The sequence below is a fragment of the Pagrus pagrus genome (genome assembly GCF_965226575.1).
Source record: "Pagrus pagrus genome assembly, chromosome: 24".
NCBI lineage: Eukaryota > Metazoa > Chordata > Actinopteri > Spariformes > Sparidae > Pagrus > Pagrus pagrus.
Genome location: NC_140206.1, coordinates 2,452,716 through 2,478,950, shown reverse-complemented (window position 1 = coordinate 2,478,950; position 26,235 = coordinate 2,452,716). Strand labels below are relative to the sequence as shown.

Genomic DNA, 26,235 nt, shown 5'->3' with positions numbered 1-26,235 from the left:
CTGACTCAGACCAGAAGGAGACGCATGTTACGCCTGTTTTAAAGTCTTTACAGCGGCTGCCTGTTAAAGTCCTTCTGTGAGTCACCAGCTTCATGCTGACGACTGTCAAATACAACAAGTGCAGAACAAAGTGAAGTGATGTCTCAGTTTTAATGTGCAGATCAGAATCATTGATGACGAGGAAACCATCAATCTTTACAATCAGTTTGAATCATTTTGTACAAAGTTCACTGATGAATTTATTACAAGAAGCTGAAAGATTGATGTGACTGTGATCCTGTACAGACTCAACTGTTCAGCACTGACAATGTTTCTGTGACAGGAGGAGACTCTGCAGACTAAACACCACACAGACACACTGAGGAGGAACCAGAACTGGACCAGTTGAGCCCAAATCCAGGATAAAGAGGTTCAGTGAATGTGGTGCTGAAGGTGTGGAGGTGGATCAGTGAGTCAGAGGAGACTCTGTAGAAGGACAGAGTGCCAGCAGGACAGTCCACATACACTGCTACTCTACGAGAGGAGGAGGAGGAGAAGGAGGAGGAGGAGGAGGAGGAGGAGGAGGAGATGTGTGTTTGTCTGTTATTGTGCCAGACAGAGTAACAACCATCAAAGCACCACAGACTCCAGGACTGATCATTCAGTCCAAACACAGAGTCACTGTCTCCTCTCCTTCTGATTCTTCTGTAACTCACTGATATAGAAACATTTCCTCTCCACTCGACCTCCCAGTAACAGCGACCAGTCAGACCAGTTCTACACAGCAGCTGACGCCACCTGGTCTCAAACCTCTCTGGATGATCAGGATATGACTGATCCTCCTCCACATCTGTCATCTTCCTGTTGTTGTCAGACAGTTTGATGCGTCTGCTGACTGTGTTTGTGTCGACTGTGAGCTCACAGGAATCTGATGGAGAGAAAAAGACACAACACAGCTGCAGTTATTAATGTATCATCAGTGTGGTGATGACATCACAGATGTGACTGAGTGATGTCACAGTGTGAAGCTGAATCAAAGTAAAAACACACTCACACTTCCTCAGACCTGGTGTCAACCATCGGACTCCAGCAGGCTCCACCCTGAAAGGAGGAGGGGGGTCAGAGCAGCACATCCTCTTTCAGCATGCAGACATGGACATGACATGACTCATACACAGAAACACAATATGTCCATCAGGCCTGCTTCTCCCTGTTCTCCTGAACCTCTTCACCTCTGCCACTCTCCTCACACACTGAGAGCCACAGGATGTTGGTGTGTGTGAAAGAGGACGACAACATGTGAGGACACACACAAACCTCTTTTTGGATTCATGACTTCATCTTTATGTTATTGGATGTTGCTGCTGTTTCCTGTGGGCGACCTTACGCTTGCTGTCTGATCCAATGTCAGCTTGTGCTCATGTTTGTATATTACAGGACTTTTGGATTTGGACGTCAGAACTTTTGAGGTCAGATTCCTGTTTGAAGCTTCCAGGGCTTTTCTGAATCTCACCTGCACAGTCAGCTTTTTGTTCTCGCTGTGTTTCTGCTGCTTTGTTAAGGGACAACAAGCCCAAGACAACATGAGGAGAACTCTACATGTTATTAACCATATTCTAAAAAAGAAGAACTGTGCAGCCTTAATAAGCCTCGATGCAGAAAAGGCTTCTGATAGCGTAAGTTGGACTTTTCTATATCAGGTACTTGAAAAACTCGGACTTAATGACAAAGCTGTCAGACGTATTAAAACACTTTACCAAAACCCGACCGCAAGGACAAGAATAAACGGCAGTCTGACTGACAGCACAGCTTCAGGACCATCTACTAGACAGGGCTGCTGTCTCTCTCCAACCTTGTTTGCAGTCTTCATAGAGCCCCTGAGATCTTAAAGGAGTAGAGGTCGGGGGAGAGGAACACACCATTGGACTTTTTGCTGATGATGTGGTCTGTTTTTTAGAGGACCCAGACACATGCATCCCCATACTAATCAACCAACCAGAGATGTTCGGCTTTTGTTCTGGATACAAGCTTAAATTGACCAAAACACAGATCCTAACATTCAACTACTCCCCATCCAAAATCATACAACAAAAACATAATCTGAACTGGAGAGCAACAACAATGAAATATCTTGGGGTCACTTTAACACAAAACACTGATGATTTATATGAAGCTAATTACGTCAAACTGGAGAAGGAAATTAAGAGCAACTTGGACAGGTGGGCTATCCTTCCATCAGACATCGGTTCACGAATAGAGACCATAAAAATGAGCGTTCTACCCCGACTTCTTTACCTGTTTCAGTCACTACCCATTGAGATACCCGAAAAACAATTCAGACTGTGGGACAAAACCATTTCCAGGTTTATATGGAATGGTCACAGACCGAGAATCAAATCTGAAACATTACGGATTGGAAAGGATAAGGGGGGTTTGGCACTGCCAAACCTTCAGGGATATTTTCATGCTGCACAAGTTAGACATGTAATCTGTTGGTGTGACAAAGATTATGTAGCCAAATGGAAGAATTTAGAAAAATCAGCCGTGTTGGAGAAGCTGTGGAGATGTAAATGTGAACCATTCACACGTGTTCTGGCCTAAGATCGCAAAATTCCGGGAAGATGTTCATTTAGTTATGGGCAGAGTTTTGGGTTATGGTGTATCCAAGTCTTGTACATTATTATATCTTGGCGTCATTACGGGAAACGTTGTGTTGAAAGATGACAGATACATATTGAAAATTATGTGAGTAGCCTGTAAAAAGGCAATTACAAGAAAATGGTACAAGACAGACCCCGTCACAGGAAGACTGGATGGAAGTTACGGACGAAATACATATTATGGAACAACTGACTTATAAAATAAGGACTCAAGAGGATCAATGCTGCCGGAAGTGGGAGAAATGGACTGAATACATAAAAACGACAGGACCAGGACCGTCACACTGACATTAAAAAAGGATCAAACTGTAGAAGCACGGTGATCCATCATGTTCTTTTTCAGATCTTTGTTTTTTATTTGTCCCCCCCACCCCCCGTTAGTTATTTGAAAGCTTTTATTTTGAAGCAGCAAAATCAGGAAACACTGGATTTCCACCAGCAGAACCTGAACACGAGTCCAGAACAGCTGAAAGTGAAGCTGAGTCAGCAGCTACGAGCCGGGCTGAAGTACATTACAACAGCATTAAACCAGAGGTCCACCAGCTACTGTAGAGAGCTGCAGCTCTGCACAGGTCACATATCATGTTAATCAATGGAGCAGATGATTGATCACTGAATGTTTTCTTTTCTTTTGTCATTTGATTTTGCTGACGGTGCAAAACATCGAAGCCTTCCTGCCCCTGCAGGCTGTTATAATGAGAACTACCCAAAACAGCCCAAACTCAGCTGGAGCAGCAGTTTCCTCATGACTGACCCATCTTAAATTCATCTATGCACTGCTGCTGTTATGGTGATGTGACGGGAATGTTCCACCTTGTGTCATCTAGGGGTTTCACCGAATAATCGAATATTCGAATATTCGACTATCAAAACCACTATTCGACGCTGTGCGTGATAGTCGAGTATTCGTCTTTTCCTTGTTTTTCTTTTTTTCAAAAGCCCGGTGCTGTAATAAAGCGGTACCGCAGATATGCAGCTGGGGGCATGTGAGACTAGTGCAGTGTGTGTGTGTGCGTGCGTGTGCGTGTGCGTGCGTGTGAGTGATGTCAACACGCCAAGGAAAATGGCGCCAAGCAGCAGACAGGAGACGAAAAAAAAGAGAAAGGAGACAAAGTAAAATGGCTGAGGCGGCTCTCAATACTCGCCTGCAAGTGTCTAAGGTCTGGAAATACTTTACCAAAACAGATAAACCGTTAGCTGCAATATATGTAAGGCTACTCTAAAGTACCATGGCAGTACGTCTACAATGCATAACCATTTGAAGCTACACCCGGCCGGGGCTAGCGGCAGCAGCGGCAACGTTAGCGGAGAGAAGCACCAACAACAGACAACAATGAGAGACTTCTCCACACGCCAGATATCCGACCAAAGAAAAAGGAAAATAACTGGTCTGTTGGTGAATTTCATCGTGAAGGATATGCGACCGCTTGCTGCGGTGTCTGGAAATGGCTTTAAGGACATTATCCATTTTTTCGAGCCGGGTTACGTTATCCTGTCCCATAGGACACTGTGGAGCAACATCACACACCAGTATGATGAATTGCAGGCGAAATTAGCAACTGAAATGAAAGATCAGAGTGTTTCACTCACTACGGACCTATGGACATCTCCAACCATGGAGGCATACATCACATCAGTCAGTGGGGCCTGACGGTGTTCTGCGTTATACATGACAATGCTAGCAGCATGACACTGGCGATGAGTCTGTGTGAAGATTTCAACCACGACCTCGGCTGCACTGGACACACATTACAGTTGGCGATAAAGGCGGGGCTGGATTTAGCTGAAGTGGCAAAAACCACAGATGCGGCGAGGCGTGTGGTCAGCCACTTTCGCCACTCGGCTGTGGCAACGAGTGCTCTGACGCAGCGACAGGCCCAGCTTAATATGAAAGAGAAAAGGCTCCAGAACGACGCTGGAATTCTACCTTTACAATGCTGGAGCGACTTAACGAGCAGCGCATCCCTGTCCAAGCCGTACTCGAAGATGAGACTGTCACTAAATCCACCGCCAGAAAAGCCCCGTCAATGAGAGCCTCGCAATGGGAACTAATCCAGCAGCTACTGCCTGTGCTGAGACCGCTGGCAAAGGCAACTACGATCATGTGTGGGGAAATGCACGTCGGGCTCTCATTTATCTACCCCGTTATCCTCAAACTGGTGAATGTGGTGCTTAAAGTTGAAGAGTCGGATGTAACAGCAACTCGCAACTTTAAGAACACGGTACTAAAACAGCTGAACACCAGGTTCAAGTTGGACACTGAGGACGACTTGGCGGGATCGGTTCCTATCACTGCCTGCATCCTGGATCCCAGATTTAAAGATCTGTGATTCCTTCCAGAGAACACCAGAGCGGAGGTTAAAAGCCACCTGATTCAGCTACTGCGAGATGTACCTGTAGCTACAGGTAAATATTATTTATTAATTTGAGAGAGAGAGAGATACTGTGGTGTGCGTGCGTATGTGAGGTCACGTCTGTGCTTTAATATATTTGCAAAATTGAAAATAGCTAAACTTAAATTCACTGAAACCCTGGACTCAAACACGACCGGCACTCTGGCTGTGATTTTATTTGCAGGTGCCGATGACGCCACAGCAGACAGCGACGTGGGCAAAATCGGAGAGGAGCCCAGGAGTAAAAAAACAAGACTGGAAAGTGATTACGACGAACTGTTTGGGCCTCACTACACCAGTAAAAAAAAAAAGGGCTGGCAGCACCTGTCCAGAGGATGTTGAAGAATATTTCCATCTGCCCCGCATCTCCACCACGAGCAACCCCCTGGAGTGGTGGGCCCGCAAAGAGAAGCAGTTCCCCCGCCTGGCAAAGCTGGCCAGAATCTACCTGGCTGTCCCCGCTACAAGCACCCCAAGTGAGAGAGTTTTCTCCCTGGCTGGGAACACGATTACCCGTCAGAGAGCAAGTTTGCACCCAGCTCATGTGGATGCCCTTGTTTTCTTGAACGCAAACCAGGAGCGCAAGAATTGGATTATTAAAGAGGAGGACTTTGACGAGAGCGAATAACTGTTAAGCAGGCACAGGCTGATAGCCCACTGGATTACAGTATGTTGCTTTTTTTTTTGCACTTTTCGTTATGACGTTGCACAGTGGTGGTGAGTAGGCTAAGTTTTGTTTAACGCATTTAAAGCCTATATTTTCTGTTAATTCTGAATATCAATTTGGATAAAATGTGTTATTTCAATAAACAACGTCTGTAAACTTTATGTAACCTGTGGACATTTTTATGTTTAATAGCGAGATTGCTACATTTGTTTCACAATTTACATGCAATGTTGATCTTAAAGGATAACTACCGTTTTTTACAACCTGGACTTTATTTCTAGCATAAAATATTATCATTTACTCACCCAGATAACTTTGGTGTCATTTGAAGTCGTTCGGACGAAATTAGATCCAGTGTAGCGCCGATATGTCCATATAATGCGAGTGACGGGGCACCGACACACAGCCTCTATATAACACATTATCTGCCACGAAACTAGTTCATTTCAGCAATATTTTGTCATGATACGCTCGTGCTATTCCCCTCTGAGTCCGGGCTCGTCTGTTATCAACATCCGGGATCAAACTAGCAGTAGCAGCTACAGGTAAACAAGCCGGCTGTCACAGGTGCGCGCGCAGCTCAGAGACGACATCTTCCAGGTCAGAGGTAGTAGATCAACCTACAGACCCCGGATGTTGATAACAGGCAAGAGGCAGACTCAGAGGGGAATAGCACGAGTGTATCATAACAAAATATTGGTGAAATGAACTAGTTTCATGGCAGATAATGCTCATAGAGGCTGCGCTTCGGTGCCCCGATCACTCGCATTATATGGATATAGCGGCGATCCACTGGATCTAATTTCGTCCGAACGACACCAAATGACACCAAAGTTATCTGGGTGAGTAAATGATCGTATTTTATGCTAGAAATAAGGTCCAGGTTGTAAAAACGGTATTTATGTGTTTTCATGGTCATTAAGAGAGGCAAACTCAGTGAGGAGGGTTAGGTCTGGCAGCAGCGGTGCCGCATGGATTAAAAAAACAAACAAACAAACAAACAAAAAAAAAAAAAGGCGAATATTTGACTATTAGTCGACTTTTGGGAAGTATTCGTCGAATACTAAAATGCAGTATTCGTCAATGCCCTAGTGTCATCTAACGTTGTCTTTCACTGTCTGTTCACTTTAAACTGACGCCACAGACAGTTGTTACAGTCTGTAAATGTTTCACACTGAGGCACAGACACACTGTCAGTGATGATCTAGGATGCAGTTACTCCAGTGTTGATAAAGATCCATGTCAGAACCATTTTAAGTTCAAAGTCAAGCACTTTGGCAGAAACACTGATTCTCCAGTTCAGGGAAAGAGTTTCTATGACATTCAGTGATTAAGTTCATTTACGTGTCACAGAAATCTTTTGAATTTGAGGTTCAGTATTTTCTGATCAGACGTCTGACACAGAGGGTCTATTGTTATTATTAATATCATAACACAGCGGTGACGTGGTGGAAATTAGATTTAATGTTAATGTTTTGATAACCCTCTGCAATCAGTGTGGAGTGTGAAGTAGTTTGGATGACGGTTCATCCAGCAGCAAAACCAGAGGCCAACAAATCAAACAGGCACATTTTGAACAGGCACTAAACTAGTCTGAAAAAGAGGTGTGACTTTAGTGTTTGTGCCAAGACTCTCCTGGTCGCTGATCTTCATCTCTTCTTCTCATCTTCCTCTCTTCACTTGTAACTCTTGGCTTCGTGCCATGCTGCCTTTTCTCCTGAACTGAACTGAACTGAACAACTGGAGGTGGAGTAAACGAAGCAGACCTCCCGACACTGATCCATCTACAGTGGAGAAACAGAGTCTCACACTGACTGTCTGTGGCTGCAGCAGGACTCTTCATACCTGAGAGTGTCCAGTCTCCAGCCTGGATCCTCCAGTCGAGCAGACAGCAGCTTCACTCCTGAGTCTCCTGGATGATTGTAGCTCAGGTCCAGCTCTCTCAGATGGGAGGGGTTGGAGTCCAGAGCTGAGGCCAGAGAAGTACAGCCTTCCTCTGTGATCAGACAGCCTGACAGCCTGCAGACACACAAAACAACACACATCACAGATCAGCTGAGGGTCCTGATGATTCAGTGCACATCTGTGTTTAAGGGTTTAACGTGTATTATATTCATCATCTTAGTTTTCACTAATTTACTAATCAGCACTAAACACAGAGTATAACTGAAGATGATGGAAATGCCATTAGTTTTGCAAATATTTGGTCATGAACCAACATATTGTACAGATTAAAATGATGACCTGATGATGGAGGATCACCAAAGTAATTACAGTTCATCCTGAGGGGAGCATGAATGTCTAAACCAAACCTCATGACAATCCATCCAATGGTTGTTGAGATTAGTAAGTCGGGACTAAAGTGCAGAATAGACTGACAGACCCACGGCGGCGGAGCTGATCCGTATCCAGTGGAATCTGCGGGTGACTCTCTAAAGACTTCACACCAGTGCAATAAACCCCCACTACCACCACTCACTAGGGCATTAACAGAAAAGCCGATTTGTCGACGCGTCAGTGCTGCAAGTCGACGACCCCTGAGAGCGGTCGACAAGTCGTGTTTTTTTTTGTTTTTTTTTTGGGCCGTGAACAGTGACAACGAATTTGTCTTCAAAATAAGAGCTTTGCATTGCACCCCATTGGAATTTAGAACTGGGTTCTTATTGGGGGGCTTTTAATTTGAAAGTAGCGAGCGTTCATAGCTTGCCGCTACACAACAAGCTGACAGCTGCTACTAGCTGTTTGGTTGTGTCCGTTAGCTGTCAGCTACAGAGACCGAGGAGACGCTAGCATCTCTCGGATCTCAGCGGCTTTCCAGTTGCTCATCTTGACATCCGCGGCTGAAGTGATGGACTGATTGCTGTGATCAGCTGTTTCCTGGTTTTAAAACTCTCCGGCTGTGGGCCAGACACACATCCCATGTATGGAGGTGTTCCTCCGCTGTGTCAATGTGATGACGTCATCAAACGACTTGTCGACTCGACTTTATTGACAGATAAGTCGACTTGAAAAAATCTGAAGTAATTAATGCCCTACCACTCACACACATACTCACTTGTGTACATATAACCTACATACTTGAATCTTGTGTCTATTTATCTTGTTGTATATATTTTACTATTTTTATCTATTTTGTTTGGAAATGTTGAGTCTCTTAAATAAATTGAATAATATTAAGAGTATGATTAAGATCTGCTCCAATTGTAAAGTTACATGAAATAATGAAATAAAATAATGAATCCTGACCTGAGAGTTTCAAGGACACAGTGTGAACTCTTCAGTTCAGCAGAAAGTAGCTTCAGTCCTGAATCCTGCAGGTTGTTGTTACTCAGGTCCAGCTCTCTCAGACTAGAGGACTGGGAGCTGAGAACTGAGGACAGAGCTTCACAGCTTCTCTCTGAGAGGTCACAGCCACTCAGTCTGGGGAGAAAAAAAAGAAGACAGAAAACATGGTAAATGTTGAGTTTTGTTGATGCAGTATCAGGGTTTCTCAAACTTTTCTTCCGGTGGTTGTAAATAAAAGTAATCTCTTGCTCCATTGCTGTTCAGTTCTAAGCATGTTGTCAACGTGGCAATAAATGAAGATTGAATTGAGAATAAACAGACATCCAGGTATCAAAGTCATATGATGTCAAACATACATGAGGTTCTCCATCCTCATTGTTCGTGCTGCGCAGGAGATGACTTAATGAAAGGTACATTAAAAGAAAACAAGTTTGATAGCAAAAGAAATCTACCAGAAATATATAAATGATTTCACAACAAACGGTAACATGATCTGACCTCAAACTTTCCAAATTGCAGTGTGAACTCTTCAGTTCAGCAGAAAGTAGCTTCAGTCCTGAATCCTGCAGGTTGTTGTTACTCAGGTCCAGCTCTCTCAGACTAGAGGACTGGGAGCTGAGAACTGAGGACAGAGCTTCACAGCTTCTCTCTGAGAGGTTACAGCCACTCAGTCTGGAGAGAAAAAAAAGAAGACAGAAAACATGGTAAATGTTGAGTTTTGGTGATACAGTATCAGGTTTTCCAAAACTTTTATTCCAGTGACGCATAAAAAAAATAAAAAAAGTATTTATTGGCCTTTTCATAGCTTCATATTAGGAGGATTATTTATATAGGACATTTTTTCATCTACGTAACATTGCAAAAATCAGGCCCATCCTGTCTCAAAAAGACGCAGAAAAGCTAGTCCATGCATTTGTTACTTCCAGGCTGGACTATTGTAATTCTCTATTATCAGGCTGCCCTAACAAGTCTCTAAAGAGTCTCCAGCTGGTCCAGAATGCTGCAGCACGTGTACTGACAGGAACTAAGAAAAGAGATCATATTACTCCTGTACTGGCCTCTCTGCACTGGCTCCCTGTAAAACCAAGAACAGAGTTTAAAATCCTTCTCCTCACTTACAAAGCTGTCAATGGTCAGGCACCATCATATCTCCAGGAGCTCATATTACCCTATCACCCAACTAGAGCATTACGCTCCCAGAACGCAGGATTACTTGTAGTTCCTAAAGTCTCCAAAAGTAGAATGGGAGCCAGAGCCTTCAGCTATCAAGCTCCTCTTCTGTGGAACCATCTTCCTGTTTTGGTCCGGGAGGCGGACACCCTCTCTACCTTTAAGAGTAGACTTAAGACCTTCCTCTTCGATAGAGCTTATAGTTAGGGCTGGTCCAGGACAGGCCCAGGCCTGTCTTGGACCAGCTCTTAGTTATGCTGCTATAGGCCTAGTCCGGGGGACAAATGGCACACTGAGCTTCTCTCTCCTCCCCTCTCCTCTCCTCTCCATCTGTATACATTATGCCTGTATACATGCCCCATCTCTGCATGTCACTGACTTCACTTCTTCCCCGGAGTCCTTGTGCTTTCTAGTCCTACAGGCTCCCATGGATCCTGGCCGCGCCCGGGTCGTGGATCGTGGATGCGCCTACTGCTATGGCCCTGCCTGATCGTGGATGCGCCCACTGCTATGGCCCTGCCTGATCGTGGATGCGCCTACTGCCATGACCCTGCCTGATCGTGGATGCACCTACTGCTATGGCCCTGCCTGATCATGGATGCGCCTACTGCTATGGCCCTGCCTGATCGTGGATGCGCCCACTGCTATGGCCCTGCCTGATCGTGGATGCGCCCACTGCTATGGCCCTGCCTGATCATGGATGCGCCTACTGCTATGGCCCTGCCTGATCATGGATGCGCCTACTGCTATGGCCCTGCCGGATCGTGGATGCGCCTACTGCCATGACCCTGCCCGACACCCACCACTACTGTTGCTAATATTAGTCATATCTCTGTTACATACGTTTCACTACTATTATTCTAGTGCATTACTACATACTATCCTTACCGTTAACCACTACTACTGTTATCACTAGTAATCACATTTCCATGTGCATTTCATTGTTGTTGCTGTGATGCCTCTTTATGTACTTTCATTCCTGTCAACCATCCATTATAATTGTATACATTGTGATCTCGTTGATCTGCTCTGTACATGCGACATCTATTGCACGTCTGTCCGTCCTGGGAGAGGGATCCCTCCTCTGTGGCTCTTCCTGAGGTTTCTTCCGCATTTTTTTTTCCCTGTTAAAAGGGCTTTTTTTTGGGGGGGGCAAGTTTTTCCTCACTCGAATCGAGGGTCGAAGGACAGAGGGTGTCGTCTCTGTACAGATTGTAAAGCCCTCTGAGGCAAACTGTGATTTGTGAATTTGGGCTATACAAATCAAATTTGATTTGATTTGATTTGACTTGACAGCTCACAGATATGACAGGAAATGGGGATGAGAGAGGGGGGATGACACGCAGCAAAGGACCAGAGGTCAAACTTGAAACCTGGGCTGCTGCAGTGAAGACAAAGCCTCTGTACATGGGATGCATGCTCCACCAACTGAGCTACAGGAGCACCCCAGGGGGTCCCACTTTTTAAAAATGATAACAATGCGACCCAATTCACAATAGGCCTAATAAACTTGAAAAGAGCAGATCTGTGCATAAATTACCATTCCAAACTATTTATCCACGTCCACTTATATTGTCTTCAATGAGATGAATCTAAATATGTCTAAATGTTTTGTCACATGATCACTGTAAGTCCTACAAGCAAGTGGGCGTTCTGCTGTGAAACAGTGAAATGATGAACTCAATCAGGATGTGTGTCTCAGTGTGACGCTGTCCATCTCACTGAGATGGAGCAGAGATGGACTGATAGACAGATGGAACATGTCACTTCATAGGGTTTCTTGACCTGCTGCTTTTTGTGGTTGTAAATAAAACATTAGGCCTAAAGTCCATTTCTCCCCACCATTGTAGCAGTCCACAGGATGGACCCACCAGAGTAGGACCGTCTCTGTGTTCGAGACCTCCTGATTTACAAATCAAGCACTGGATACCAACAAGCTCCCCATGTGGCTCAAAGGTGTACTGCAGATAGAGATCTTAAATTAAAGACTATGAACGAAAGTCTGCAAATATATTTGGCAACCCAAATAAAATCCTCTCTGGGAATGACTGGTATATATAATCTCTTGTTCCAGTGCTGTTCAGTTCAAAGTATGTTGTCAGCGTGACAATGAATGAAGATTGAATTGAGAATAAACAGACATCCAGGGATCAAAGTCATATGATATCAAACATAAATGAGGTTCTCCATCCTCATTGTTCTTGTTGTGCAGGAGCTGAATTAATGAAAGGTACATTGAAAGAAAACAAGTTTGATAGCAAAACAATCTACCAGAAATATATAAATGATTTCACAACAAACAGTAACATGATCTGACCTCAAACTTTCCAGATTGCAGTGTGGACTCTTCAGTCCAGCCAACAGCTCCTCCACTCCTGAATCCTGCAGGTTGTTGTAACTCAGGTCCAGCTCTCTCAGACTAGAGGACTGGGAGCTGAGAACTGAGGACAGAGCTTCACAGCTTCTCTCTGAGAGGTTACAGCCACTCAGTCTGGATAAAGAATAATGAGCAGAACAAAAAAATTATTTCTATTTGGGTCAATAACAGCACATTTACTGCATTCTGAAGAAACTTCTCCACACTTACAGAGCTTTGTTGGAGGCTTTGACCACTGGCAGCAGCCTCAGAAGAGCCTCCTCTGAAGCAGAGTATTTCTTCAGGTCAAACACATCCAGATCTTCTTCTGATGACAGTAAGATGAAGACCAGAGCTGACCACTGAGCAGGAGACAGTTTATCTGTGGAGAGACTTCCTGATCTCAGGTACTGTTGGATCTCCTCCACTAGAGAACGATCGTTCAGTTCATTCAGACAGTGGAACAGATTGATGCTTCTCTCTGGAGACAGATTCTCACTGATCTTCTTCTTCATGTACTGGACTGTTTTCTGATTGGCCTGTGAGCTACTTCCTGTCTGTGTCTGCAGACCTCGGAGGAGATTCTGATTGGTCTGCAGTGAAAGACCCAGGAGGAAGCGGAGGAACAAGTCCAGGTGTCCATTTTGACTCTGTAAGGCCTCGTCCACAGCACTCTGGTAGAAACGTGTTGATTTGCCTCCAAACACTTCCGACCACCAGGATGCTGACTGCTCTTCTACTGACATCAGATTGACTCCAGAGTTGATGAATGTCAGATGGACATGAAGAGCAGCCAGAAACTCCTGAACACTCAGATGGACGAAGCAGAACACTTTGTCCTGGTACAGTCCACTCTCCTCTCTAAAGATCTGTGTGAACACTCCTGAGTACACTGAGGCTGCTCTGATATCGATGCCACACTCTGTCAGGTCTGATTCATAGAAGATCAGGTTGCTGCTCTGCAGCTGATCAAAAGCCAGTTTTCCCAGAGACTCAATCATCTTCCTGCTCTCTGGAGTCCAGTGTGGATCTGTCTCAGCTCCTCCATCATACTTGGTGTTCTTCCGTTTGGACTGAACCACCAGGAAGTGGATGTACATCTCAGTCAGGGTCTTGGGCAGCTCTTCTCCCGCTGTGGTCTTCAACACATCCTCCAGAACTGTAGCAGTGATCCAGCAGAAGACTGGGATGTGGCACATGATGTGGAGGCTTCGTGATGTCTTGATGTGGGAGATGATTCTGCTGGCCTGCTCCTCATCTCTGAATCTCTTCCTGAAGTACTCCTCCTTCTGTGGGTCAGTGAACCCTCTGACCTCTGTCACCATGTCAACACAGTCAGGAGGGATCTGATTGGCTGCTGCAGGTCGTGTGGTTATCCAGAGGCGAGCAGAGGGAAGCAGGTTTCCCCTGATGAGGTTTGTCAGCAGCACATCCACTGAGGTGGACTCTGTAACATCAGTCAGGATCTCAGTGTTGTGGAAGTGCAGAGGAAGTCGACACTCATCCAGACCGTCAAAGATGAACACAACCTGGAACTCTTCAAAGCTGCAGATTTCTTTGGTTTCAGTGAAGAAGTGATGAACAAGCTCCACCAAGCTGAACTTTTTCTCTTTCAGCACATTCAGCTCTCTGAAAGTGAATGGAAATGTGAACTGTATGTCCTGGTTGGCTTTGTCTTCAGCCCAGTCCAGAGTGAACTTCTGTGTTAAGACTGTTTTCCCGATGCCAGCCACTCCCTTTGTCATCACTGTTCTGATTGGTTCATCTCTTCCAGGTGAGGCTTTAAAGATGTCTTCTTGTCTGACTGTTGTTTCTGGTCTGTCTGGTTTCCTGGATGCTGCTTCAATCTGTCTGACCTCATGTTCATCATTGACCTCTGCAGTCCCTCCCTCTGTGATGTAGAGCTCTGTGTAGATCTGATTCAGAAGGGTTGGGTTTCCTGCTTTAGCGATCCCCTCAAACACACACTGGAACTTCTTCTGAAGGTTAGATTTAAGTTCACGCTGACAAACTCCTGAATGACTTCCTGAATAAACACACAACAAACAAGATCATTAAGTTATTTATAAAGAAAATATGACAATTTCCTTCCCCTAAAGATTGCATATATAAACAGATTTTCCATCATCATCATCATCAGACTTCAGTAAACGTCTCATTGATCCATCATGTTAAATCTTTAGAGAAATCCTCTTACTGCTCTGCAGACAGTCAGCCAGCTCCTCCTGCTTCATTCTCCTCAGGAAGTGAAGTGTGATCTTCAGAAATGCCTCTCTGCTGCTCCTCCTCTGCTCTTCATCCTCACCATCCAACACCTCCTCATCCTCCCTCTGACTCTCTAAGCATTCTGAGCGATCTGAACTCAGAACCTTCTGGACCTTCTTCAGCTCGTTCTTCACAAAAGTCACAATGTTCTCCTCCAGCAGCTGGAACAGAATATTATGTGGATGAGAACATTTAACATCATGGAGCCAAACATCAGATCCATGTTGGACAGATTCACCACTGGTCTGTAAAGTGCAGCATGGAGATTATTGTGAACAGACTGGATGTAAAAGTAGTTGTTGTTCATGTACAGACCATAAATATGGAGTCCAGGTGTGTTTGATGCTGCTGGGCAGACGGACCTCTGGGAACCTCTGAGCTCTCCTGGTCGACTCTGTGGAGGAATCATGAAGAATCAGCCACATTATGTCTGTCCACTCAGAGACAAACACAAGCTGAAGGTCCTTTGAGTTAAAGTGTTGATGACATCATTGAATCAGATGGTTTCCCTTGACATCAAAGTGTTGGTCGATTTTTGGGCGTAAGGCCCGGGGGGTGGACATTGGGCCAACAGGAAGCAGGGCCGAAGGGTGACCAGATGGCACAGGCATTGAACATTGAAACATGGTTTCCCCTGACATTAAAGCACAACATTGTACTGTTAAGAGGTTCTGGAGAAAGTAAGTTGAATGAGTCTCAGACCAGACTATCGAATACGCTTTGGGTTGATGGATTTGATTGACCTTTATTTAAACTCGAAAGAATCACTGAGGTTGCCCTCATTTACAATGATCTCAAGTTTCAAACAAGTTTAAAAAACAAAAGACAAAAAAGGAGAACACACAAATGAAAATCAGTTAAAACAGTCGAAGCGAGAAGCACGGCCAGATGTCAGCCAAGAGCAAACAAAATAAACCAGAACTGCTCCGAGTCTGGGCCAGAAACAGCCCACCAGAACAGAATGAGTTGTGGCCCAGATTTGGGCCGGTTCTGGTTCATTTTGTTTGCTCTTGGCTGACATCTGGCTATGCTGGCCAGGAGCTGACTGCCTAAGTGCCATCATTCCACGTGGTATTTGGGCCAGATGAACGCATCCATTGTTGGCCAGATGTGGGCAAGGCTCTTTGCTGGAAAACCATGGGTTGTTCCCTCTGGGTATTGAGATCCTGCCACAAGTTAAGTCTCAAGGTCTTGTTGACTGCCGTTATTTACATTCAGGGCATTTAGCAGACGCTTTTGTGTGGTGTGCCTGAGCAACCACATGTGCAGCTCCTGGACACTATGCACATGCACCAGATTGTTTCACCACAGGCCTGTAGGGCTTTCTGCCAGTAATGATAGGCCGCTCTCTTGTATATTCTCTTAGATCAGTACCAAGAGTACATTTTAGAGTAAAAAGACATTTTAGAAGATCCCCTCTTGATTTGTGTAAGTCAGACTGTTGAAGCTTTATATTAGCCTCAGATGAACTTTACAATATTGTTTAGACAGAACCAGGACTGTGGACATTGTCCTCCATCATGTGAAGCACAAATATCATTGCTAGTTTCAGACCGATGCAGTTGTCATTTTCACGCCACATTGTGTACATAACAAAAGCACCACTCTGTGCACCAGTGGTTGGTCTTATTGAGGTGTGGTCATGTGCATTGTTAGTGCATTGCTATCTCGAGGCAGCAGAAAGCCAGTGCACCATTGACCAAAAAGAAACCTGGTCTACAGTCAAAGATGCAGCATCTTTCCTGCTATTTACTGGCCACATTATTCAGATGGTATGATGCCCTACATAGGCAGGTTTCACACTCTGCTGACAGAGGCTGCTTTCAGTCAGTTTAAACATTTCCATATGCACAGTATGTCACTGCAGAAAAAAACAGAGGACAGAGGAAACTTTCCAAAGGGAACAGATTTAAACCTTAACTTCTGAAATCAGTATTTTTCAGACAGCAACGATGGAGCTGCGGATCTATCAGAAGGACAGCTGCTCTACCCTGTTTCACAGTATGTGTTTGTATGTGTGGCAGACCGCCAAAACAATTTTAATACGGACAACAACTCACCTTCTGCCAGCCAAACGTTGTCGTTTAAAATTAATATCAAAATCCTTTGACTCATCATGCCTGAAGGACACACAGCTGGGCTCAGGTCCATGTTCAGGTCCAGTAGAGGCTGGTCTCCTGTTGGACAGAGAAGAAGACCACCAGAGATGTTAATTCACTTTTTATTCTTCAGACACAGAAGCTGCTGCTGTTTTAGTACAAAATAACTCAACTAGGACATTTCAGACTTTAACAACTGTCAGACTGCTCAAGCTTCATATTATCATCCACTGGACTTAACAGATTGTACTTTCACACAGAGCTGTGAGGACTGTGGACGTTGTCCTCCATCACTTCCATTGAAACCACATCAGAAGAGATGTTTCAGGAGGGACCAGTGATTGTTTGTGTACATATGGACGTGTCAGTGTTGTTTGGGGACAGACATGAAAAAATGTGAACCTGTCCTTTAATACTAATCCTGCTCTAACCTTCATCATCACTCTGAGGACATGAACATTATCAGATTTGATTTAATGCCAACCAACATCTGCAGTGGGCAACATGAGGAGGAAACATGAACGTTTGAGATCAGACTGTCCAAAATGTTTTAATGCTCACAACAACTTACCTTCTGTCAGCTAAACGCTGTCGTTTAAAATTTATACCAAACTCCTTTGACCGGTCACTGTTGAAGGAAACACAGCTGGGCTCAGGTTCAGCTTCAGGCTCAGCAGAGGCTGGTCTCCTGTTGGACAGAGAAGAAGAGATGTTTTATTCTTCAGACACTGAAGCTGCTGGAGAAACTAGCAGCTGTCAACAAGAAAAGGATCAACACACCAGAGTTCAGTAAACATGAAGCTGAATGATTTCAGTCTGTGGATCCTCACTTTTCATCAAATAGACCAAACCAGGATAAATGAGCTTTTCTGAGCAGATTCTTCTGTTAATGACAGATAAACTGTCAGCTGCATCAGCACCAACACAGTCCACCTGTATTCTCACGTTTGCATGACTCAGCACAAATAACCTGACTTTTATTTATTAGGGATTTAACGACACGTAACAAATTTTGTGATATCGCGATAAAAAAAATACCACATTACCGTCATGAGACTGTGATGATATCAACCAACCTATCACATGGTGATTGTGCTTATGGATGAGAACATGAGAACAACTTACTGTCTGTCTGATGAATGTTGTTGGCAGCGGTGCGGATTGTTTGTGGTGTAAAAAACATGAATCAGTCACATATTAATGTTATTAACAGCTCACCTCTTTACAGCAGGAGGTTGTTGTCCTTTAAAATCAATGTAACGACCTTTTGACTGGTCACTCCTGAAGGACACACAGCTGGGCTCAGGTCCAGGTCCAGCTCCAGGTCCAGGTCCAGGTCCAGGGGTTTTAGAGGGAGGGCCTCCCTCCTCTCTGTCCTCACACTGATTCATGCTGCTCAACTCACACACACTTTCATCTGGAGAGGAAACACAAATCATTCATCTGCACATCAACTGAAATCAGCCTTTCCATCATGTCTCCTGTCAGAACATCAGCTGCTCCTCCACTGATTGGCTGCTTCATATCAGTGTCACATGAATGCTGCACTTCTACTGTCAGTCCACTAGATGGTGTCATGGAGCCATCAGACCGGAAGTGAGTCGTCTGCTCTGAACACCAGTTTAACCAGCGAGACACGACTGGACTCACTGTTCTAGAAACACCAGTAACAGTGGAGGAAAGTACATTTACTCGAGTACTACACGGAACTACAATCCTGAGGTACTTCAGTCACGTGTTTCCACTTCATGCAGCTGGTGCTGAGGGCTCAGTCTGTATGATGACGTCATAGTAAATGGTGGGCCACATCATGTGTTTGGACTCATGTGAACCTCCAGGATAACATGTATCTGATCATTATGAACAAGAACCTGAACACCAACATATTATAAGTCACATCAGCTGCAGTCAGCAGCAGCAGGGAGAGGAGGAGGGACAGGAAGTCCCCAGACTCCCTTGAAAAATCGCTCCATTTTGTGAGTTGTTGAGTTAAGAGGACCTTTATAAACTGTGAGAAACGCTGTCGATGACAAATTCTGAATGGTTCGGGCCTTCTTGTAAGTTCGGCCCATGTTACAGCCTCGTTTTAGGGGGTGCTGCAGCCCCCTCAGCACCTCCAGCTCCCGCATCCAGGCGAACAGCTGCTCTCCAGCCGCGTTCAGTGCGTCAGACAGCGGGAGAGCGGCGGCTCGTCTCGGCCTCCTCCACAGGCTGATTCAGGCAGGAAAAGCTGCCTTCAGTCATCAGTAAGTGGAGCTACACACTGACAACCACTCTGTGCTCACATACTGACCAACTAACTCCACTTCTACTCTCATTTCACACACAAAATGGCGGAGAGCCGCTGTGAGCGGTTCCCTCTGAGGTGACTTTATGAAGTTTGTTCAGTCTGAACGAGGATTTCTGCTGTTTTTAGCGCAACAAGCGGACAAAAGTGAACAGAGACAAGATGCGCAGAGTCATTAAAGTGTGAAACATCTCAAATGTCCGTTAAATTACCTTTAGACGGAGAGAAGAAGCTGCTGCGACACGAGGAGCAGTGAAAGTGAAAGTTAACTTAAACCGGAAACAGCTGGGGGGGAGGGGGGGGGCACAAACATATCCATGGACGCAGTGACGTCACTGTAACAATACGTTGGTCGTTATAAAGTGCCCAAAGGAAACGAGTCAGGCGGTTTAAATGATCGATGACGTTGATCAGCTGTTCCTCCTGTTGATGTTCAGACACATGATTTCTGCTGCTGGAGGATCGATGCAGGTGATGTCATCAATATTTCCCTCATTAAGGTATTTGTCCCCTCTCATCCCACCAGGTATTGATCAGGATGATGACACACACACACACACACACACACACACACACACACACACACACGCAGCTCCTCAGTGTAATATCAGTGTATTTGTTCACATGCATCAAACAGAGTTGTTGGTGGGACAGATGGTTGTGAGACGGCGGGTCAGAGGGTCCAGCAGCAGAGGACCACCTCCCTGTCCCTCAGGGGGACGAGTGCCGCTGTTGGACCTGTCAGGCCCTGGTCCACCTGCATCTTAAAGGGAGACCACACTTGGATTGTTTTCTTCTCAGCCCGATAAGAGATAAATATAGTGGTGATTTTGATTGTTATTATTATTATTATTATTATTATTATTATGATTATTATAAGTAGTAGTCCAGGGCTCCGTTTCACAAAGCAGGTTCAACAAACTCTGAGTCTAACCTTGAACTCTGAGTTGATCTACTCTGAGATAGAAACTCTGAGTTTTCGTTTCCAGAACAGCTGATTTGAGTTTGATCAACTCGGAGTAGTTTCACCTGGAGTTCAGCGCGTGCGCCACAAGTCTAAAAAGACAGCGTCAGTGGAGCCCCGATTGGACGAGTCACCATGGCAACGGGGAAGAGGAGGGCTACGTTTTTTAAAAAATTTTTATTAATGCGCTCATACGGTGAGTTTGAGCACGTTGTGTAAGCAGCTTGAGATGAAACATAAAAACATTGTTCAAACAGGTGAGACCTCAGCATAATCTCACGGGGGACCTCATTTAATCATGTTTTACATTGTAAAGTGAATATTAAGTGGCTGTTTGACTGTAGTTGTTTTATCCCCAACATAATGCTGTTTTCACACACATACATGTCTTCTCATCTATATCATGTTCTGCTGAATAATTAAGCCTATTTAAACTAACACAGACTTACTCAGCCGACAGAAAGAAAGCAGATGCTGCTGGTGGCGCAGCACCGCACCTCTAACAGAGGAGCAGCTGGGCCTGAGCCAGAGTTTAGGAAGGCCAGTGGCTGAGCTCATCCTCTGAGCTCACCCCCAAGACACAAGTGCTTTTATAAAATGTAATATGCCTAGACCTATATATGTATTTTAAGCCTATTCATAAAAATATGTATTTCCCTTTCATGACTTTTCTTTACTTTTGTAAAGTGCTCTGCATCTCCGACGTTGTATAAAAAACTCCCATTTGCAAAAAAGCGCAGCGCAACACACAACATCTGCTGGATGTGAGAGCAGGACTTCGGTTGGTAATGTTGGGAATGTAAGGACGGATCAGGTTGTGTATGTAAATGATGGACTGTGACGTGAAACGGTACCGCTCAAAAAGATAATTGTCTGGAAATGCAAGAACATCTATGCGCGGTCTGATGATCATCTCCATCCTCTGCGCAGTAATGCTGCACCTTCATCCACGGATCATTATCAAAAGGACATGGTAGTGAAAACAGTCGCCACCTAATGTAACTCCTAATGTCGCCGACTGACTGATGTTTGCAATGATTTTCTCAAAAAACAGGCGGCAGAACTATATTACACCACTAAACCTGCTTTGTGAAACGGACCCTGGGTTCTTACAGCTTTGGTCTTTCATGTTTTTTAGCAGCTGCATGTAAAATCTGGTTTCTGGTTTAAATTCATGAAAATGTGTTTTGTTGATGACCATTTGCATTTATGGATGTAATATTGTCCTTGTAAAATAAACAGATTGAACAAAAACAATTCCTTTCCCTTCAGTTTTCTCACCATAAGTGAGAATTATATCTTTTTTTTAGTTTAAGCTCTGCCGCTCCTTCTTCTTCTTCTCTTCTCCACCTCGCCTGCACACCGGTCTGCTCGCTGCCCAGGAACCTTATTAATCTGCCGCGGTGAGTTGGGCGTTTGTTCTGCTGGGTCACGTCAGCTGGAAGGATTGTAACACCAGAGGCTTCATTCACATGAACGTTTGAGTCGGTGTCCGTGTGCGTGTGTGTGTGTGTGTGTGTGTGTGTGTTTGGTAATTAGGCGCAGCCAGGATGTCTAAAAAAAGAAAAGTGGACATAAGAGACTTCTTTAGAAGTCACAGTGTCAGTTCCACCATCCTGCAACTGGCTCCCAATAAAGCAGCATGTCCACTTCAAGGTCCTCCTCATCAATTACACAGCTCTCAGTGTCTCAGTGTCTTTGAGTTGTACTGAAAGTGCTGATGAATCAAATGAATTATTATTATTATTGTTATTATTATTATTACAACTGTAGAGCCTCAACAATGCAAAGATTTTAAAAAGCTTATATTTAATACCAAAGAGAGAAAGTTATTTTCATGTATTATTTTTATGTTGAAAGGCAGCAAGTGTTTAAAAAACACCAACAATGAAAGATTTAGAGAAAAACTCAGTGAAACCTCAGATTACAAATGAGATTTTATATCCAAACTCATGATTATTGTGAAACTAAGGAGGAGATGAAGAAGAGGCTGGAGGAGGTAGAGGAGGAGAAGCTGGAGGAGATGGAGGAGGAGAAGCTGGAGGAGATGGAGGAGATGTAGGAGGAGAAGCTGGAGGAGGTAGAGGAGGAGAAGCTGGAGGAGATGGAGGAGGAGAGGCTGGAGGAGATGGAGGAGGAGAAGCTGGAGGAGATGGAGGAGAAGCTGGAGGAGATGTAGGAGAAGAGGCTGGAGGAGGTAGAGGAGGAGAAGCTGGAGGAGGTAGAGGAGGAGAAGCTGGAGGAGATGGAGGAGAAGAGGCTGGAGGAGGTAGAGGAGGAGAAGCTGGAGGAGATGGAGGAGGAGAGGCTGGAGGAGATGTAGGAAGAGATGTAGGAGGAGAAGCTGGAGGAGATGGAGGAGGAGAAGCTGGAGGAGATGTAGGAGGAGAAGCTGGAGGAGATGTAGGAGGAGAAGCTGGAGGAGATGGAGGAGAAGAGGCTGGAGGAGGTAGAGGAGGAGAAAATGGAGGAGATGTAGGAGGAGAAGCTGGAGGAGGTAGAGGAGGAGATGTAGGAGGAGAAGCTGGAGGAGGTAGAGGAGGAGAAGCTGGAGGAGATGTAGGAGGAGAGGCTGGAGGAGATGGAGGAGAAGAGGCTGGAGGAGGTAGAGGAGGAGAAGATGGAGGAGGAGAGGCTGGAGGAGGTAGAGGAGGAGAAGCTGGAGGAGATGGATGAGGAGAGGCTGGAGGAGGTAGAGGAGGAGAAGCTGGAGGAGATGGAGGAGGAGAAGCTGGAGGAGGTAGAGGAGGAGAAGCTGGAGGAGGTAGAGGAGGAGAGGCTGGAGGAGATGGAGGAGAAGCTGGAGGAGATGGAGGAGGAGAAGCTGGAGGAGATGTAGGAGGAGAAGCTGGAGGAGATGGAGGAGGAGAAGCTGGAGGAGATGTAGGAGGAGAAGCTGGAGGAGATGGAGGAGGAGAGGCTGGAGGAGGTAGAGGAGGAGAAGCTGGAGGAGATGGAGGAGAAGCTGGAGGAGATGTAGGAGGAGAAGCTGGAGGAGATGGAGGAGGAGAAGCTGGAGGAGATGTAGGAGGAGAGGCTGGAGGAGATGGAGGAGAAGCTGGAGGAGATGGAGGAGGAGAAGCTGGAGGAGATGGAGGAGAAGCTGGAGGAGGTAGAGGAGGAGAAGCTGGAGGAGATGTAGGAGGAGAAGCTGGAGGAGGTAGAGGAGAAGCTGGAGGAGGTAGAGGAGGAGAGGCTGGAGGAGATGGAGGAGGAGAAGCTGGAGGAGGTAGAGGAGGAGAGGCTGGAGGAGATGTAGGAGGAGAAGCTGGAGGAGATGTAGGAGGAGAAGCTGGAGGAGAAGCTGGAGGAGGTAGAGGAGGAGAAGCTGGAGGAGATTGAGGAGGAGAGGCTGGAGGAGAAGCTGGAGGAGGTAGAGGAGGAGAAGCTGGAGGAGATGTAGGAGGAGAAGCTGGAGGAGATGTAGGAGGAGAGGCTGGAGGAGAAGCTGGAGGAGGTAGAGGAGGAGAAGCTGGAGGAGAGGCTGGAGGAGAAGCTGGAGGAGGTAGAGGAGGAGAAGCTGGAGGAGATGGAGGAGGAGAAGCTGGAGGAGAGGCTGGAGGAGAAGCTGGAGGAGGTAGAGGAGGAGAAGCTGGAGGAGATGGAGGAGGAGAAGCTGGAGGAGATGTAGGAGGAGGTAGAGGAGGAGAGGCTGGAGGAGATTGAGGAGGAGAGGCTGGAGGAGAAGCTGGAGGAGGTAGAGGAGGAGAAGCTGGAGGAGAGGCTGGAGGAGAAGCTGGAGGAGGTAGAGGAGGAGAAGCTGGAGGAGATGGAGGAGGAGAAGCTGGAGGAGATGTAGGAGGAGGTAGAGGAGGAGAGGCTGGAGGAGATGTAGGAGGAGAAGCTGGAGGAGATGTAGGAGGAGGTAGAGGAGGAGAGGCTGGAGGAGATGGAGGAGGAGAAGCTGGAGGAGGTAGAGGAGGAGAATCTGGAGGAGGTAGAGGTGGAGAGGCTGGAGGAGATGTAGGAGGAGAAGCTGGAGGAGATGTAGGAGGAGAAGCTGGAGGAGATGTAGGAGGAGAAGCTGGAGGAGGTAGAGGAGAAGCTGGAGGAGGTAGAGGAGGAGAGGCTGGAGGAGATGGAGGAGGAGAAGCTGGAGGAGGTAGAGGAGGAGAAGTTCGAGGAGGTAGAGGAGGAGAAGCTGGAGGAGGTAGAGGAGGAGAGGCTGGAGGAGATGGAGGAGGAGAAGCTGGAGGAGGTAGAGGAGGAGAAGCTGGAGGAGGTAGAGGAGGAGAAGCTGGAGGAGGTAGAGGAGGAGAAGCTGGAGGAGGTAGAGGAGGAGAGGCTGGAGGAGAAGCTGGAGGAGGTAGAGGAGGAGAAGCTGGAGGAGGTAGAGGAGGAGAAGCTGGAGGAGGTAGAGGAGGAGAAGCTGGAGACTCAGGTGAGGTTGAAAGAATAAACATGTTAGTCATGAGATTAAGCATTGTGACAAGTGTCGGGGTGATGATCTGTATCAGAGCTTTCACAGTTCAAACACCATGCATCTTATATTTTGTCAGATGAAAGAAGCAAACTGGCCAGGTACAGTTTTATATTGAGGCCGCTGAACTGAAAAGTCTGTGTGAATGTGTGAATGTATTATTTCACTGGTAAGAAGCAGTAGCGACTAAGCAGAGAGTTCATGAGCTGGGTCAGGAACTCACAGTAGGGAGGGAGTGACATAAACTAGCTTATTTGGCAATATTTGTTGTCATTATTGTAATTAATTAAAGTATAAGTTGCTCATAGATATTCCACCTTTTGTTATGTTTATCTTCGCTGGATCAGCAGCAGGCAGGGATGTGTGGATGTAAAGGAGCACAAGATGGAGGAGCAGAAATAACGTCTGTTTACCATATATCCCAAAAATAAGTGTGAAATTTGTGCTACTGAGTTGGAGTGAAGTTGACTAACAAGGTGAAACACAGAATTGGGTGGTAATGTTTTGCTACATGCTTTACAACCATTCAAACCAAAAAAGGGAACAGTGAACCTAAAAGTAGCGATAGAAAACTAGAAGAACTTGTGTCCCCACCTCTGAAATCAAAATTTCATCCTTGTAGCGTCGAATATTATGGCCAATTCTTCAGGTGTGATAGGAGTTGCATACTTTTTTAAAAACTCAGTGTAGTTGTACAAATGTCCATTTTCATTCAATAACTGCGTCACAAACAAGATATTTCGGTCAAACCGTCTCTTGAAAAACATCCAAGAAAGTAAAGCTTGTTTGTGAAAACTTGCCAGATTGACAGGAAGTTTATCAACACTGTAATAACAGTTTAAAAGAAATTCAATCCCCCGATCTTCTGGAAAATAAGTTCTGGTTTAATGTACCATCATTTACTTTCTCCCTGCAGATATCTCTTCATCCAGTTTATGTTAAACACTGTGTTTGAGCCTTTGAGCAAAAATAAGTGATAATAACTTAACATCATTATTAATTAAAGTAATTGGCCTCCAGTCTTCAACACACACTGGGTCTTTCCCAGGTTTGGGGATCAGTGTAATGAGGCCTTGAGACTGATGGCGGCAGTCTTCCCACAGACAAAGCTTCCTGATAAACATGAACTGAAATCTCTTCTTTGAAGATTTTATAAAACTCACTAGTTAAACCATCGTTCCCAGGAGACTCATCATCCTTTAACTTAGAAATACAAACACTGATTTCTTCTTGAGTAACATCCTGATCACACACTTTCCTGTTCTTCGTCTGTTCGTTTTACATCCCCGTCTATAGACCTGAAACATGAGAGCGACTCACATGAATTCACTTTTTTCTTGAACAGGTTTTCATACAAGTTCTTGACAAAGTGAGATATTTCCCTGGCGTTGTCTGTAATCTGGCCACTGATGTTTAATGTAATTACTGAGGAGGTTTCTGCATTTCTTTTTTCCACATTGAAAAAGTATTTTGTTCTTTTCACCTTCCTCCGTCCATTTTCTTCTAGATCTTACAAAGGCCCCCTCGCTTCATCTTCACAGATCTGATAGTTGTGATTGTAATGTAGTCACACTTTCTCCATCTTGTTGATTCATACATCATAATGATCTTTTTTGTTATATTATCCTCCATTATGCGCTTGTCTTTTGCCATTTCTTCCCCTCTGTGGGCTGCTAGTCTTCTCATTTGA

The 26,235-nt window shown here is 45.3% G+C and overlaps 1 protein-coding gene across 1 annotated transcript in view; it reads right to left on the bottom strand.

The window, feature by feature from the left end:
• Positions 1–26,235, bottom strand: part of LOC311252955 (uncharacterized protein) — a 290,895-nt gene that overhangs the window by 131,277 nt on the left and 133,383 nt on the right. The window contains exons 16-23 of the mRNA XM_084346619.1: positions 19,374–19,430; positions 18,093–18,291; positions 17,446–17,562; positions 16,836–16,952; positions 15,091–15,169; positions 14,708–14,936; positions 12,742–14,536; positions 12,472–12,645 (exon numbers count right to left, since the gene is read on the bottom strand). Coding sequence (XP_084202745.1) covers positions 12,472–12,645; positions 12,742–14,536; positions 14,708–14,936; positions 15,091–15,169; positions 16,836–16,952; positions 17,446–17,562; positions 18,093–18,291; positions 19,374–19,430 — 2,767 coding nt within the window. The remainder of the gene's footprint in view (positions 1–12,471; positions 12,646–12,741; positions 14,537–14,707; positions 14,937–15,090; positions 15,170–16,835; positions 16,953–17,445; positions 17,563–18,092; positions 18,292–19,373; positions 19,431–26,235) is intronic.